The following is a 17893-nucleotide window of genomic DNA, read 5'->3' as shown; positions in this document are numbered from 1 at the left end:
CTCTGCTCCTAAAGTCACAGCACAGCCCGAGCAATTACATCTCAGCCCCAGCCTCATGGGGCTGCATGGGACATGTGAGGCAAGAGGTCGCTCGCACCTCGGTTCTGCCTCCGTGGTCCTCCCACTGCTGCAGAGGAGGAGGCTGAGGATGCCTGCTTGCTGTGAGGAAGTAAAACCTTGGCGCCGATGGAGGGCAGCTGACAGCTGATATTCTGTAAACGAGCATTTACAGAATATCAGCGATCATCAGACCAGCTCACTCTGTGATCATGGTGGAAGAAGAAGGAGACAAAGGCACATGGTGACTCCACCTAAACAGAGGCAGGGACGCTCTGCAACCACAAAACCTCAACATCCCCTCTTCTGGCTGACTCCAGCGACCAGTGGCTGCTGCTTCTGTACTAATGGCAGTTTTGTGCCTGCTTCGTTCCGTCCACCTCCTGCATAAAGATTATGAAGATCCCCAATCATCAAATTGCCCCTTCTTCCTGACAGCATCAAACGCAGAGCAAGCCTTTCTGAAACCTTTCCCCAAACCATCGAACACAGGCCTAAAGCTCATAACAAGCCCCTCCCAACTCCCTCTTCCTGAGATGTCCGGGGTTCTCCTGGTATATTTCTCTGTCACTGCCCCATGCTAATGCAGCGTTTCCACCTACGAGTATGTGCTCAGGGGTCTTTGGCTGGTGGGATTTAACAAGGCCATGCCTCACCCCGTGGAGACTGGCATCTCGGCCCCCACCGCTGGGCTAGGTGGTGGTGAGAGGTGATCGCCCCTGTAGGGGAGCGGGGGTCCCAGCCCAGCAGTCTGTGGAAACCCTCATGCCAGGCCTCTCCCACGAGAGCAGGTGCTCACCTGTGGTGGAGTGGCTTCGGGGAGCCGGACCCACGCACCACGGGGACTCCCTGAACTCTACTCAGATAAAGTCGTTCTGCCTCGAGTGCTGACTGTTCAGCACGTTTTTCTGAGTATTAAAATCACTGAAAAAGAAAACGAGAAATCCCGAGCTGCGCTCTTCCCCGGCAGCAAAGCTATTAAACTTGCAAGTGTCAGTTCTGAGCCGTCGGACAGGTCGGAAGCCGCCCAGCCTCATGTGTCCTGTGCGTCCCGGTTAAAGCAGTTAGTTCCAGTTAGAGATGTGCTCGCGGAAGAATCAATCACCCTTTCTGACAGCTTCTTCTGAATTAAAAGAGGCAGAGAAGGGCAGAAAAAGGAGGCCCATCCCAGAGTCTGAACTCCTCACAGAGTGGGGTCTGTGCCAGCTACAGCTCTGTTTTATAAAACAGGGGTGCTCTACCTAGACTGTGGGCCCACCTACCGTTCGGGTTCTGGGACAGCACTAACTCGGGACTTATAAATTAGTGTGATGGGAAGTTTTTTTCTTTTTTTTTGAGACGGAGACTCACTCTGTCACCCAGGCTGGAATGCAGTGGCACGATCTTGGCTTACTGCAACCTCTGCCACCTGGGTTCAAGTGATTCCCCTGCCTCAGTCTCCCGAGTAGCTGGGACTACAGGTGCGTGCCACCATGCCTGGCTAATTTTTTGTATTTTTACTAGAGACAGGGAGGGTTTCACCATATTAGCCAGGATAGTCTTGATCCCCTGACCGCCTGATCCGCCCACGTCGGCATCCCAAGACAGGAAGTTTTTAAACAGTATTATAGGGATAGAAACAACACTGAATTGGTCCTGGCTGGAACACTAACTGTGGCCTCCGTTTCTTTATCTCTAAAATGGGTATTATGGGCTGAAGCATGTCCTTCCTCCCCCAAATTTTTGTGTTGAAATCCTAACCCCCAGTACCTCAGAATGTGACTGTATTTGGAGACACGGTCTTTAAAGAGGTGATTCAGTTACAATGAAGTCCTGACGGTGGGCCCTACTCCAAGATGCCTGGCGCCCTTCTGAGAAGAGGCAGTTTGGACACAGATGTACAGAGGGAAGCCAGGGCAAGGACACAGGGCAAAGGCCCCTCCACGAGCCAAGGAGAGAGGCCTCAGGAGAAACAGTCCTGCTGACACCTTGATCTTGGACTTCTGGCCTCCACAACAGGTAGAAAATGCATTTCTGTTGTTGAAGACACGCTGTCTATGGGCCTCTTTTCTGGCAGCCCAAGGCGGCGGATACACTGCGCATAATCCCATCTTCCTGGGTGACCCCATACATTATGGAGAGGCCCAAATTAGGACTGAGAGTAAAAATTCTTGTTAAAGCTTGCAGATGTCACGCAAACACAAGGGTCATATCTGAGGCCTGCAGTTCACAGTGAAGACTGTGGGTGGTTTTATCCTCATGAGTCTTATGGCAGTAAATTATTTGGTTAGGGAAGGAACATGATTTTGTGAGGAAAAAATCATAGGTATGTTCTCAGTGGTTTGTGGCTGGTGGGATTGAGCAGGTACATGCCTCACAGGAGGTAAACCCAGAGAACTCCCAGAGTGCCTGTGCCCACTCTAGGGGTGGCTGGATCTGGGCAAACTGCAGCCAGGAATTCAGTGGCCTACCCAAGACTGTCCCCGGAGATGTTCCTGGCCTGGGTGGGCTGGATGCCACCGTGAGCGATTCATTTCCCAGGCAGTCTCCTCAGGGACGGTGGGTACCCACACCCAGTGACCTCCCGCCATCTCCTGGGGCTTCTCCTTGTCCCAGTTACTCCTCACGTGAGTGCGATGGTTTCATCTTCATTGTGCAGATGAATAAAACAAGGCCCATGTTTCCACAGTGGGTGAATGATAAAACCCTCCATCACATAACCTTTCTCCTCAGAGCTGGAGAAATGTCCCTGGGGGGGAATGAAGGTGATGAAGATGAAATGAAGTTGAAAGCTGGAAATGATGCCTGGAAGTTCTCTTCTAGGGCTAGGAGTAGGAGCAGGGGAGTAGGGCTAGGAGGGAGGAGAGGGGAGAGGGCAGGGGCGAGTAGAGGGGGAGGGCAGGGGTGAGTAGAGGGAAGAGGGCAGGGGTGAGTAGAGGGGAGAGGGCAGGGGTGAGTAGAGGGGGAGGGCAGGGGTGAGTAGAGGGAAGAGGGCAGGGGTGAATAGAGGGGAGAGGACAGGGGTGAGTAAAGGGGTGAGGACAGGTGTGAATAGAGGAGAAAGCACAGAGGTGAGTAGAGAGGTGAGTCGAGGGGCTGGCAGGTGTGGGCAATTACATTCAGCAGGGGACTTCGTCTTCTCCATAATTTTGCCCAGAGACTGCTGAAAGAGGGGGCCTTTCTAGCGTCACTATTTCGGTCTCCACACTGTCGTGTTATTTAGGTAGCACTTATTTAGATGCTTATTCATTGGTCCTGGAATAAATACGTAACTAAAAAGGACAAGTTGCTCTTCAGCTGTGGTTAGCGTTGTGGTGGAGATTTCCACTCCTGTGCCCTGCTACTGCCTCCTGAGGACTGCTGAAATCACTTCTCGTTTCTGCTGAATAATGCATTTGTGACAGCCAGCTCTACTAGCTCATTTATAACCAGATAAATGAGTCTTTATGTGCTTTCCCCAGCCAGACGACAATAAACTAGGTTTTATTTGCCTAAATTGAGTCCTCAACTTCTGTGGATCAGCATAAACCCTCTGGGAGAATGCTGGGGACCCTGCCTAGCATTCTGCTTGGTTCAGCCATTCTGTCACTAATTCCCCGTAAAGAGCCACCGCGTTTGTCCTCAGCACTTGTGCCAGCTGCCTGGGTTAGTTTTAATTTAGCTTTTCTGGAGAGTGTAGCTCTTTAGAACATCTTTCCTATTGCTCTTCTCTACGGACGTTTAATTTGGTTGGGTTTGATCTGAGAGGAGCTGTGGAGATGGGTCTTCTCTCCCACCCGGACACGTCTGTAGAAGGGTTGGTTCTCTTGCCTTTGTGGAGTTCTGAAGGCTTCCCCTGCCCCAACACCTGATAGGAATTACTGCTTCCCCCACCCCAAAAGCCACTGACAGGAGTTTTATTTATTACTGCATATTTTATTTAAGATAAAACCTCCAAACAGTGCCAAAGAGTGTATACCCTAACGTGAGCCTCCTGTCCTGTCTCCAGCCCCAGGCCTCTCGTCAGCAGCCCCCACTATCCCTATGTGTGCTTCCAGAGGGTCTGCGCTCCACTTCCTAAGGAACACAAATAGTAGCAGGGCACACACGTGGTTCCGCAGCCCGCCTTTACTTGCATCTTGGCGCCAGCTGCACGTCAGTATCTAACCAGCGTCCTGGTTCGTCTCTCACAGCTGCAGAGGATTCTGCGGCCTCGTTTCGCTGCGTCAGGCCTCGCAGCCGCTTCCTGTCTCACTGCTGGTCTGGAATTTCAGAGGATCCCTGATGTGGGGTTGTGCGTTGAAACCGGGAGCCGGTCTGGTTCCATATTCAACTTTCACCACCAACCGTTTCTTCAACGCCCGCTGTGTGTCGAGGTCTGCCTCTCTGTGCCAGGCTCTGGCCGTGGAGAGGGAGGGAGACGGAGCAGCGGCCCCGGGCTGGAGGCCCGCCCCGGACCCAGCCCTCCCTGCGGACGCCAGGCCCTGCTCCCACCTTGGTCCACGCCGGGCCCTGCTCCCACCTTGGTCCACGCCGGGCCCTGCTCCCACCTTGGTCCACGCCGGGCCCTGCTCCCACCTTGGTCCACGCTGGGCCCCGCTCTGCAGGGCCGTCTTCCAGCATGTTCCTTGGGACCCACGTTCAGTCCCCACTTCCTGGGGCACCCTTGCTGAGAACTAATCAATACCCTGCGCTTTCTGGAAACTTCCACAGCGTCTGTTGGTCGATCCGCGCACAGGTAAGCAGCTGCGTGTGTTATTGCTCATTTAATACGTCTTCAAGTGTATTCAAGTCCACAGACTTAAATAGGGCACTGATTCTGTGCCAGGCGATTTACACATATTTCATTTGCATTCCTGCGCCAACCCCATGAGGTAGGTCTTCTAGCTGCATTTTTATGAAAATTTCAAACGTAAGTCAAAAGAAATCCGGTATAATGGACTTCCATATACGCGTCCTCCAGCTTCCTTGATTATAAGCACGTGGCCTATTTTGTTTTACTTGTATCCACACATCTTGCCACTCTGCCTGCGATTGTTTTCAACAAATCCCGGACATCATGTTATTTCTTCTGCAAATATTTCAGCATGTGTTGGCAAATTGTAAGAATGCTTTAAAAGGAACACGTGACTTCACAACCATGCTCATGTCTTAAAATTAATACTTTCATAATACTTTCTCGGTCATCGAATATCTAGTCAGTGTTTATCTTTTCTCAAGCGTCTAATTTTTTTTAATAGTTTGCTTGAGTAGTGATCCAGATAAAGCCTATTTTGGCGTGCTGATACGTCGATTTAGTCTCTTTTAATGTATAGGTTTCTCTTACCATCTCCCTTCCCTTGCAATTTTTAATTTGTTAAAAAATTGGGTCTTTTGTCCTATAGTTTCCCAGAGTCTGGATTTTGCTGATTTCATCCCTATAATAATAATTTTAGTATTCTCCTTACGACTCTCTGGTTGTCTGAATATCTCTTATTAAAAAGGTCACTCTTCCCTCTATAGGCTTCAGGTGCTGCCTTTATTGATGCTAAATTTGCAAACACTGTTGAGCTTACTATAGAATTCACCTGTTCATCCGACCCTTGCCTTTTCTGTAAATTAGTAGTTGTATCTTAAGGCTTAATCTCATTCAGGGTTTTGGTTTGTCTGCAAGACTACTTCATAGGTGGCGATGTGTACTCCACCGGGAGATACAGAATGACTGCTGGTCGCATTTGGTGATGGTAGTCGCCATTTGATTATTGTTATTGCCTAGAGCCATTGTTTTATTATAGCTATAAATCAAATTAATAATAATCTACTGTTTTTCTTTGTTAGCTGGAATACTTCTATGAAAAGATACTTCCTCTCTTTATTTCTTTTTCTTACCCGATAAAACCTATAGGTCTTACAAAAAAAGGCAGGAAAATGTTTTACTTTCTCTCATTATTTACCAGTTTTAAAAATGATGAGTTGGTTCCTCAGTGGACTCCAAAGGTGATTAGTGTTTTTGTTGTTGTTTTGGTATTATACTGATATATTCGATGGGTTTCAATCTATTGCAGTTAATGTTTTTAATATTCTTTTAAAAAACTGATGGATCATGCTTTTATTCTCTAACTTATTTTAATATTCGAAAGCTGTAAATGACATTTTCTCTATTTCCCAAGAGGGGAGCTAACAGTTCTCTCTGGATTCACTTGGAGGTCACTTACAAGTCTTTCTTTACAATTAAAAAAAATCTCTAAACATTTACATTCTTTACTATTAAGGCAAAGAGGCAGTTCGAGTTCAATCAGAATTTCATGTTCAGTTGCTTCACAAAGTCACAGTGTTGAAAGCTCTGAATTTGTGATTTACATGCAGTGGTTGGAAAAGTGTTTTCAGCCTGGCAAGATGCACCTTGCTCCTGGGCGGCAGCTCATATGTGCTGCACCATGAGCTCGGCTGCTGTAGTGCTCAGAGAACAGCGTTGGTTCCTCGGACTCCTGTCTGCCCAGGGGCTGCACACAGGCAGTAGGTTTCTGTAACACTGAACTGAACTTTGACATCAACGAAGGTGGGAAAGACTGATTTGAGTGCTGGCCACTTGGAAAAGATGCATGAGAGGAGAATCCCCGTTTGCATCAGGGGCCCAAGGTGATTTGGAGCGCTGATGTTCCTTGCTATGCTGATCATTCCGTGAGACCTAGAATGACGGGTGCTTCATCAAGCGACAGCCTAGGGCTTTCCAGGGCTGGAAGAGCATGGCTTGGAGTGCTGTGATCCATGCTGGCCTTTTTCTCTGGTCTTCTGCTCCCTCTACTGCTATATGAGTCACAGTCATGTCTCTGGCCACCACCGTTAGTGCCACTGCTGCCACCTGCACTGGTCTACTGGCTACTGTGTCCACTCTGTAAGCCTGAGGGCTGTTTCCGAGACTGAGAAATGCTGGGTGCAGAGGTCCTACTGGAGTCCATTTTCATCTGTTATTGGTGGTACTGTAGGCTTGGAAATTGCAGTAAGCCTTGGTATAGATTTGTCTCTATAAAATCCTTCATTTCACCGTAGTTTCCAAGCATACTCTGGATACAACTAGGTAACTTATCTTCCTTGCTGGTAACTTTGTGTGGCTCAGCAAAGAGAAGAGAGCTAGGTGGGGGAAGGCGCCTTCACCCTGTTGAATTGCCTGATCCCGCCTTTCTTGTTCTTTCTTATCTGCATGCTCCGGTCTTCATGGTTCATGTTGTCTATCTTGATTTATTTTTGTCCCCAATGCAGCCTCCTTGGTGTCCATCCTTGTGGCAATTGGACATCAGCTTTGCTGTTGCTTGAGATTCCACAGTATGAGATGTAGCAGAGTCCCGTGCACGGGGGCTTCTGTCTCCGTGGTGTTGGGGTGTGCCACCTCCCAGCACGTGGATGTGTTTTGTTCACCTGACTGGAAGCCCTGACGACATTCTTATTGATTCCTAACCATCATGGGTTCATGGGAGCTTATCTGAATTGGCTCCTAAATCTTCTGACATGACTGTAGTAGTTTTTGATAGCGTCCTTGCTTTCTGGTATGACAAGATGTTTCAGATTCATCTTGTATATTTCCCATCCTCAAACCTGGATTCAGCCATTTCTACGAGGAACCCCCATTCTTTTAGTGAAAGATGGTTGAGACCCAGATATGAGACTAAAATTCTCATTGTCAATAAGGTGGCTATTGCTTCTAGATCTTTTCAGTGGTCAGACTTGGAAATAGGCATATATTTATTTTTATAATCACATATATCATGACTTTATACTGATAATTCCAATTTAAATTCAAGACTAAAGAATTGTCGCTAAACATCATGCATCTTACAATTGTATCTTTTTTCACTCACATTCCAGTCTCAGTTTTCAATAACACAAATATAGTTACTCTCTATCCTGCAGTATACATGCGTACACGCACACACACGCGCGCACGCGCGCGCACACACACACACACACACCAGTGTCAGAATAACAGTGCCAGGGCTACCATCACCAATATGATTACTGAAAACTTGTTGGCTTTTTTTTTCTGTTCTCTTTTGCATCTCTGCTAGGAACGAACAGTTAAATTCCTGTGGTTTAAAAAGTCACTTGAAATAGTTCTTCTTTGTGTGACTATGCGATCAACTTGATAAATAGTTGGATTCATTTGTTCCCTTTTATTTTTGATTCTTAGAATTGGCTTTCTGAAATCTAATTTTATTATACAATTTGGTGAAATATTTTTGTGATTCTGAAGTCATTTCCACATGACAAGATAAACTAAAAGAACTCTGGTGTCCTTCCTTTCCCTGCTACCCTTTTCCCTCCACCCTCCTATAAGTGACATTTAAAAACACTTATGGTTTGTTTTATTCCATTTTTCCAATGTAAACAAATATGTGTGTATATATTCAGATCCTTCCCTTTTCTTAGCTAGATGGTAGAATGAAAAACACACTCTTTCCATCTTGTCTTTTAGCTCAATAATGTATCCTGGAAATCATCGCTCCATGGTAGTTATAGAGCTACCCCTTGTTCCTTTGCAGGTGCATCGTTTATTCAGGTAGCCCCCTACTGGTAGGTATTTGGATTGTTTCCAGTGTTTTGGTATTACAGATGGGATTGCAATGAACAGCTTTGTACATACTTCTTGTTCATATTTTTGCCAATGTGTCTTTGGGCGTGAGTCCTAGAAACAGGACTGCTGGGTCAAATTATATAGACATAAATGTCTATATAATTTGTTGCCAAATTATGTATACATAAATGCCTGTATAATTTGTTGCCAAATCATACAGCTGTTGCCATATTCTTCTCCATAGGGGTTGCAACGTTTTCTGTTCCCATCAACACTATGTAAACTTGCCTATTTTCTTAGAGCTTCACTGACAAAATGGTTTGACACACTTTTAGAGTTTTGCTAATCGGATAGGTAAAAATGGTATCTCGGGTAGATTTTAAACATTTCTCTTATTATGGGTGCATTTGAGACATTAGGAGCCATTTTCATGTATTTTTTTGGGTCAACTGTCTGTTCATATCTCTAACATATTTAAAAATAGAAGAGTACATTGACTTTTTTTAATCTCAAATTTTAAATGCTGTATATAGAATAGGGCTATTTTAACCTTTTATATCCTACATTACATTTTTTTTTCTAGTTTGTCATTTATCTTTTAATTTTGTTTATGGTGATATTTTGAAGTGCAAAATTTTTAAATTGTTGTTAATGTATCAATATTTTCCTTTGTTGCTTTTGGATTTTGAATTGTAACAAGGAAAAATTTCCCCACATCCAGGTTATAAAGGAATTCACCTATGTTTTCTACTTGTATGGTTTCATTTTTGACATTTATATCTAGGATACATTTAGAATTGACCCTAGGGTACAGCAAGAAATGGATCCAATTTTATTATTTTCCTCAAGACAGGGTCTTGCTCTGTCACCCAGGCTGGAGTGCAGCATACCATCGTGGCTCGCTGTACCCTCAGCCTCCCAGGCTCAAGTGATCCTCCTGTCTGACTATCACTTATTAAAAAGTCCACCCTTCCCTCTATTGGTTTCAAATGCTGCCTTTATCAGTACTAAATTTCCAAACACAGTAGAGCTTACTATAGAATTTTCTATTCTGTTCCTTGGTCGTCTGATCTTTTTTGTGCCAATGCTAAACTATGTTAGTTATGGAGACTTTATAATATGTTAATGTCTGCTGGGGCTGCTGGTCACCTCTCCAACCTCCTCCCCTTCACTCTTTTTACTTTTTCTTTCCTGGACATTTTTGTCTTTTTGTTCTTACAAATGGAATTTATAATCAACTCATCTAACTCTAGAAAAAAAGATGGTATTTAAAAAATTAGGATTGCGATAAGTTTATAAATTAACTTAGGGAGAAGAGACATCTTTATGCTATTGAGTCTTTCTATTTGCATGCATGGTATTTCTTTTTGTTTGTTCAAGACTATTTTGTGTGTTTCAGAAAGATTTGAAGATTTGATATAGATTTCGGATGTTTCTGAAGTTTTTTAAGAAGTAGTTAATCTTATGCTATCATAAATGAGATTTTCTCATCTCTTTTGTCTTTTTTGATTATATATAAATAGCATTGCTGTTCTTAAAGTCCTGGGCTCAAGCAATCCTCCTGCCTCACCCTCTTGAATATCTGGTACTACAGAGTTGTACCACCACACCAAGCAGCATGTATTTATTTATTTTTCTTTTAGAGACAGGGTCTTGCTCTGTCACCCATGCTGGAGTGCAGTGGTACAATCATGGCTCACCGCAACCTCAACCTCCCCGGCTCAAGTGATCCTCCTGCCTTGACCTCACAATGTGCTTGGATTACAGGCGTTTGCCCCCATGCCTGGCCTCAGTATTGCTTTTTGATGTTATTTTATAGCATGCTACTTCACTAAATTATCTTATTGTTTGTTGTATAGTTTTTACCTTGTTCCTTCTGGGATTTCCAGAAAGACCAAAAATTTCCCTCTTTCTTTCCAATTCTTATACCACGTACTTTCTCTTGTCGAATCACATTGACTACCGCCTCTGACCCATGTTACAGGGCAGTAGACGGTGGGCATCTTTTTCTCATTCCTCATTTCTGTGGAAGGCCTAGTGTTTCCTTCTTAGAGATATTTTATCATGTCAAAGGAAGTCTCTAAACATCCTCATTATTCAGATGGGAAACTGAGATGTAGAGATCAATGAAGAACGGGCTCAAGGACATGCAGTTAGTAAGTGGCAAGGTTTGAGTTTGACCTAGGGGCTGTCTGGCTTCAAAATCCCCAGTCTTTGTACCACATCTAGTTTTCCCTAGTTTTCGTGGAAAACTGACCCCACCTCCGCATCTTTCATTTCCCAACATGGAACTCGCATTTTAAGAAATCTTAAGAGTTTTAAGCGTGGCTGAGTGTGGTGTCTGAGAGGGGCGTGGAAAGAGCCTGGCCAACGTGGTGAAACCCTGTCTCTACTAAAAATACAAAAAATTGGCTGGGTGTGGTGGCGAGCAGCTGTAATCCCAGCTACTTGGGAGGCTGAGGCTGGAGAATTGCTTGAACCCAGGAGGCAGAGGTTGCAGTGAACTGAGATTATACCACTGCACTCCAGCCTGGGCAACAGAGTGAGACTCCATCTCTCTCTCTCTCTCTCTCTTTTTTTTTTTTTTTGAGATGGAATGTTGTTCTTGTCCAGGCTGGAGAGCAATAGCGCAATCTTGGCTCACTGCAACCTCCACCTCCTGGGTTCAAGTGATTCTCCTGCCTCAGCCTCCCAAGTAGCTGGGAGTACAGACATGCACCACTATGCCCAGCTAATTTTGTATTTTTAGTAGAGACAGGGTTTCACTATATTGGTCAGTCTGGTCTCGAACTCCTGACCTCAGATGATCTGCCCACCTTGGCCTCTCAAAGTGCTGGGATTACAGGTGTGAGCCACTGTGCCCAGTTGAGACTCTATCTCAAAAAAACGAGAAAGCAGCTCAGTGGCTACCCATATTATATGAACAAGACCCTTGGGAGCAGGCTGATGCCTCCTTCTCCCACTGTCCCATCAAAATATTTCTTCCAGTCACTCTTCCTGAGAGGAAGGAATCTCTCCAATGTACTTTCCCAGTAGCTACATTTCTAAACATACTGTAGTGTGCCTCATAACTTGGCTGACAGAGCAACTGCCCCACTGGCCCACTCTGACCAAACAAATTGCATTTATTAAGAAACAGACTGAGTGACTTTGCCTTGGGGAAATGTGTTCAGACCTCTGCAGATGCTAAAATAGCTTATGATTCTGCCCCCATCGCCTGCTTTCGGGGATACCAGTGGTAAGTGATGAACAACAAACCCTGCTGCCTTTCTTTATATTCAGTGGAGAAGGCTTAGTTCTTGTTTCTTTTTCTAAAAAGAAAGCCTTCTAGGACCACAGGTTCTGTGGGAGAGAAACTTGGCCCAGATCTGGATTGCCTGAGTTTCCAGCATTTTCTTCAAATAGGCAGACTCCCTGAGTATGGGCTCGCTCTCTGAAAGGGACAGAAAGAGGGGCTGTGAACAGCAGGAAAAATAGTCAAATCGGGTCTATTTTAAACTCTAGTCCTGTTGCCTTTCAGCAATTTTGATCTCCCATTTCCTCCAGCTGACAGCCTTCTCCTTCGGAGGTGCAAGCTGCAGTTTTCTCCCGTGGAGACCTAGACAAATGTCCTGGCTCCTTAACTTAGAACCTCTGCACTCCCCTTTCCTCCTCAGGCAGCTCTATTCTCCCCAGGCCTCAGCTGTTCCTTTTGTTTTGACTCACGTCTCTGAGGGCTGTGCCTCTGTCCCCACTCTCCTTTCATCTGCAGCTCTGAGGCACAAGGCTGCCTTATTCCAAGCTTGTGTTTGGCCTATTTGAGTATGAAAGGGCCTGATGTTGCCACCAGAGCCTATTGTCAGCATCCTTCACTTGGAGGAAAAGTCAGGAGCACAGAGCAAGGCTGGAGAGGGAAATGGCCCAGGTCTTCCTCAGCCTCGGTAGTTGCCAGCTGGGGTTTTTCTGTCTGTTTTCACCACTTAGCAGAAGAGGCTGGGAGGTTCTAACGCAGCTGAGGAGTGGGAGGAGAGAGGGTTGGAACTGAAACGGAACTTCATATGCATAAACCCTAACCAGGACCAGCTATACAATTTGAGGGTCCTAGTGCAAAGTGTGGGGCCCCTTGTTCAAAGAGCAGGAGCAAAGTGCAATTTAAGTTACTAAAATATAAAGCTTTTCCTTTCTTCTGTCATGTTTCAACTTGTTATGGTACTTTTTATCTGCTATTTAGTTTTGTACTCCCTGGGGGCATGGGGATACTCATGCAGACCTTTATAGGCATCCAGAGGCCTTGCTCCATGATTCTGGGTGTGTGTGCACCCCATCAATGGCTGGGGTACCTTTCTTACCAGCCACTGGACTGATGTACCATGTCCTGCTGGTAGGGATGGGGTGGTAACCCCCAAGAGTATTATGACCTCAGTGCCACCTGTAGGTACCTGGGTTGGGGGTGGGCAAGAGGCTTGTCCTCTCCCTCCAGTTGCTGCCACCCAGGGGCAGGGAGGGGGTTGTCAGAAGGGGCCTGGGGCTCCTGGGGGCAGAAGGGTGGGCCAAGAACCTGTTCTAGGGAGACAGAGGGAGGTAGGACCATTCGAGAGCCCCTGGTCTATGCTCCATTGTCCCATCAGACTTGACTTCAAAACACAAATTCAAAGATAAAACTATTGGCTCGGCATGGTGGCTCATGCCTATAACCCCAGCCCTTTGGGAGGCCAAGGCAGGAGGGTCTCTTGAGGCCAGAGGTTGGAGGTTGCAGTGATCTATGATGGGCCACTGCACTCCAGTTCAGGACCCTATGAGACTTCACTGGAGGTGCACCCATGGAGCCAACCCTGGCCCCAAATTTAATGGTGCTAAGGATGGAGAAGACCCCCTCCCCAGGGCTGCCTTCCTGACTGTGCCGTGGCCTGAGCCTTCCGGATGCCCAAGCTTTGTGTTGCTCTCTATGACGCGGCTTTCTGCACAGTGACAGCAATGTTTTCACTCCCCCGGCTCTTCCTGCTTTTCCTGAAAACCTGTCTTTGTCTCCTCTTGGTAGGGGTGAGACAGACTGTGGGGAGATTCTAGGGCACAGGGGGCCCCCACTTCCCAGAATGGCCCCAGGAGATTTCTGTGTCTGCTGGGGGTTGGTGGTGGGGAGCAGAGCCTGTCCCCTTTCCAACTCTTTTATCCCCCTCTGAAAGCAAGGGGAAATGTTGTTTCCCAAACATTTATGGAAGTTGTCACTTGCTCTGAACTTCCCCACTGCTTGCTCCAGCCTGATGCAAGAAAGTGCCACCAAAATGGACAACCCCTACCCTGCTCTTGAGTGACAGGCCTCTCTTGGATTCTCTGTTTGGGGCCCAGGCTAAGGAGGAGGTCGAATTTCTCTCTAGGTGCCAACTCGGGGCTCAGTTGCTGAGAGCTTGCTCTGAGACCTCAGGCACTGCGTGGACCCTGAGGAGTCACAGAGGGTTGCATGGAACTGGGCTTGCAGGACGAGGAGGAGTTCTGCGAGGTAGGCAAGGTGGGGAAGAGGTGGCTGCAGGTGGAGAAATGGGAGGGTAAGGAGTGCTGTGAGGAGCACAGAACACCGGAGCCCTGAGTCTGGAAAGGTGGGCTTGAAGCACCAGCAAGAGGGGCCTAAGTGAGGGCAGAGGGAGGGAGCACTGGATTTCTAGAGCCCAGGAACGCAGAGTGGCTGCCTCTGGCCTCCAAGAGAGGCGAAGGCAGTACTCTGTGAAAGGCCTGGGCTGGAAGGTGGCCTTTAGGAAAAAAAAAGGAGGTGGGAGCCTGAGTGGGGGCCTCCTGCAGCTCAGCGAGGCCAGATTGATGGAAAAAATCACGAGTATTTCTCAATTATGGAGTTTTTTTTTGTTGTTGTTCTTGATGGAATAGAGCTTAATATGGCTGAAAGCCTGGGCTGTGCAATATAGAAATAATAACTCCGGCCATGCGTGGCAGTGGCTCACACCTGTAATCCCAGCACTTTGGAAGGCAGAGGGGGCAGATCACCTGGGGTCAGGAGTTTGAGACCAGCCTGGCCAACATGGCGAAACCCCATCTCCATTTAAAATACAAAAATATTAGCCAGGCATGGTGGCAGGCACCTGTAATCCCAGCTACTTGGGGCTGAGGCAGCAGAATTGCTTGAACCCTAGAGGCAGAGGTTGCAGTGAGCCAAGATCATTCCATTGCACTCCAGCCTGGGTGACAGAAGGAGACTCCATCTCAAAAAAACAAAAAACAAAAAACAAGGAAATAGTAACTCCATTTTATCGATTGGTCTAACTCTATCTTCAAGTCCATGTTTTTTTAAAAAAAGAAGAAAAAGAGACCTTTATTCATACCCAGGATCTCGTTTATAGCCACTTAATAGGAAAGTGAGCCATGTGGGAGCCTGACCCTCGATGACAGAGGGTGCGTGTCTTGGCACATGGCTGTGCTGCTCTCACAGGATTTTAGAGCTTCCTAGTCTGTACTCTGCTTGTAGGCAGGAGCGAGGCATCTTATTTATCTATGGATTTGCGAGAATATCCAGGCATGATTATACCCATTTTGTAGATAATGAAACTGAGGCCCAGAGAAGTCAGTAAGTTGCAACAGCTCTTGTAGCTATCTGGAGCCAGAGCAAGTCAGTATCTATAGTATAAACTAAGTTTTTGTGGCCCTACTTTTTAACCTAGAAATTGGGACACCTGATTTCTCCTGACAAGTCTGTGTGGCACCTGAGTGCAAGCGATTGTCCAGCAGATGCCGACATAGTAGAGTATCCAGGGATGGTCTGGTGGTGGTTATGGCACAATATTTGGAAACAGGACAGTTGTGAAGAATCCTGGAGGAATGGCTGCCTCTTTGATTTGACAGGCGTTAAGGGCCTGGACTGTTTAAAGATGGAGCAGCCCAGATGGAGGCAAGCGGAACAGCAGCACCAGGGGGAGAGCCTGAGAGGACAGTGCTGTTCATCATGTGCTCTGTGCTGTCAGTGGGCACTGACAGCAGTGCAGGAGAAGCATCCTGGGATGAAGCAGGAGGCAGGAGGGGCAAATGAGGAGTCCCTGTGTGCACCTGCTCAACATCCCCCCAGCTACACACAAATACAATTTTGTGGCCTCCTCTTGGGAGGCTGCATGCTGGACTCTAGGGGGCCAAGGGTCTGAGTTGGTAGTCCCTGGTGGGTTAGACTGATTTTGCTCAGAGGGATCCCAAGGCCAGCATCTGGAGAGAAAGAGGAGGAGAGAAGCCAGCCATCCACAGAGAGACCAGCTGAGAAGTGTAATGCTGGCTGGAGTCCCAGCATTAGAACCATGGGCTGCAGGCCAGACATGATGGATGAGCTCCAGGCTCTGCAGAAATCACCCTGGAGAGTGGGAAAATCAGGGCTGACCAAGCAAGGGAGAAAGATGAAACCTGGGCATCCTTCCCTGTCCAGTAAGATAGCCATTAGCTACCTGTGGCTATTTACATTTAAATTAATGAAAATTAGATAAAATGAAAATACAATTCCTCAGTCTCAGCCACATTTCAAGTGCTTGATAGCCATATATGGCTAGTGGCTGCCAGATTGGACAGTGCAGATATATTAATATTTCTGTCATGCAGAAAGTTCTACTTGAATGTAAATTATCTCATTAATATATTTTGTATTGATTACTTGTTGAAATAACATTCTGGACATATAGAGTTAAATAAGCTATAATATTAACTTCATCTGTTCCTTTTTACTTGTTTTACTGTGGGCAATAGAAACTTGTCAATTACCGATGTACTGATTTCTATTGAACAGCATGGTTGTAGGTGGATACAGGAACACACCTCCATTTATTCATTGTTTTTAATACCACATCCATCTGATGGTATTTTATTGGATAATGGCTGTAAAAATCCTTTCTCAATAGTAAAGGTCACTGAGGCAGCCCAGGGTAATGGAGCAAATGCAACTTTGGAGACACAAAAATTCAGGTTCACATCTCATCTCCATCCCTCTACTAGCTTTGAAGTCTTGGGCAAATTACATGCCTAAGTTTCTCATCTGAAAAATGTAATCAGTGAATGATCCACTGCATAGCATTTCTTTGAAGGTTACAGAAGATAGTGAATAGTACACGTACAGGGGCTAGCGTGGGCTCCTAGTAAACCTCGGTAAAAAGTAGCATGGTTGTCATTAGCATTTTAAGTGTGAAAGTGTAGGGGGTTATGGTCAGTTTTTCTGGCCTGAGAAAGACCAGAAAAACCCTACCCCCTGCCTTCAGCAGCCCCTCCCAGCCTTCTGCAAAGCCCTTGGCACAGCCTGGACACTTACCTGCTGGCAGCTGCTGGCCCAGGAGGCCCGAAGGGCACCCCAATTTCCCGAGCGTGTGGCCTTGCTCTCCAGGTGCATCCGAAGTTGTGTTTCCAGTTCCTGACTGACTTGCTCAAGGGCATGCACTTTGGCCATGTATTCCACCAGGCAGCCCCCTAGGTCCTCAATAGCACCATGGTCCCGCTCCAAACCTGGAGCCGGCATTGTGGCCAGGCCTGAGCTCCGCAGGCCCTGAAGGAAGACACTGCTGATGCCAAGGGCCCGGCGGGTCACACGGGCACCCAGGCCACCTATGCACCCACTGGGTGCTGTTCCTACATAGACCCCAGGTGCTCGGACAAGGCCACTCATGGCATTGGTCCTGGAGGCTGGGGGGCTATCCAGGGAGGATGATGACCGCAGCCCCCTGAAGGATGCCCTGCGCCTCTGAAGGGGCATACTGGAGCTGGCACTGGTGGGCAAGTCCACTACTACTCGCCTCTCACTCATCACCCCTTCTGCCTCTGTGGTGCCCAAGTGGGTTTACAGAGTCCAGTGGCTTTTGGTTTACAGCCCCAGCATCCCTGTGGCCTGGTCACGGGCCTCTCTGGAATCTCCCCTATCCCCGGGGCTGCTTTGTCTGCTGTCTTCCATGAGTTTCCATCATTCACTGAGCTGAAAGAGAAATGGGCACTGGCCAGGGCTGCGTGCAGAGAGGCACTCATGCATTCTTTGATGTAGGGTCATGTGCCCAACCTCCCAGATTTTTCTGCTGGTGGTGGGGGAGGCTGGATCAGTGCAGGCTGTGGGGGTAGATCATCTGGGTTTGTGCACTTTACTACCTAAGAGTGGGCAAGGCAGGCATCAAGCAACCCCATTTTATAGACGAATAAACTGAGGCTCAATGACCTCAGATCACAAGTGATCACTTGCCCCAGACCTCACATTACAAGCTAGGACTCAATCCAGCTATTTCAGGGCTAATTTCAGTGTTTTCTACATCCCTATGTGTGCTGGCACATGTGAATGTGAACACATGGCCACACAGGCAGTAGAGGATGAAAAACGGCAGGATGCAGCCCCAGGGATCT

General features: G+C 47.1%; 1 protein-coding gene and 1 pseudogene across 1 annotated transcript in view; both read right to left on the bottom strand.

Annotated features, from left to right (window-relative positions):
- The window catches only part of BFSP2 (beaded filament structural protein 2), a 63884-nt gene extending 46546 nt beyond the window's left edge, over window positions 1–17338 (bottom strand). The window contains exon 1 of the mRNA XM_012451254.2: window positions 16824–17338. Within this exon, the coding sequence (XP_012306677.1) occupies window positions 16824–17312 (489 nt within the window). The 5' untranslated portion in view covers window positions 17313–17338. The remainder of the gene's footprint in view (window positions 1–16823) is intronic.
- LOC135275904 (AF4/FMR2 family member 4-like) lies at window positions 6313–7218 on the bottom strand (annotated as a pseudogene).
- Window positions 17339–17893: the final 555 nt, after the last annotated feature.

The sequence above is a fragment of the Aotus nancymaae genome, unplaced genomic scaffold (genome assembly GCF_030222135.1).
Source record: "Aotus nancymaae isolate 86718 unplaced genomic scaffold, 86718_ANA_hifiasm-v0.15.2.pri h1tg000019l, whole genome shotgun sequence".
Taxonomy (NCBI): domain Eukaryota; kingdom Metazoa; phylum Chordata; class Mammalia; order Primates; family Aotidae; genus Aotus; species Aotus nancymaae.
This window is presented reverse-complemented; position numbering and strand designations above follow the sequence as displayed.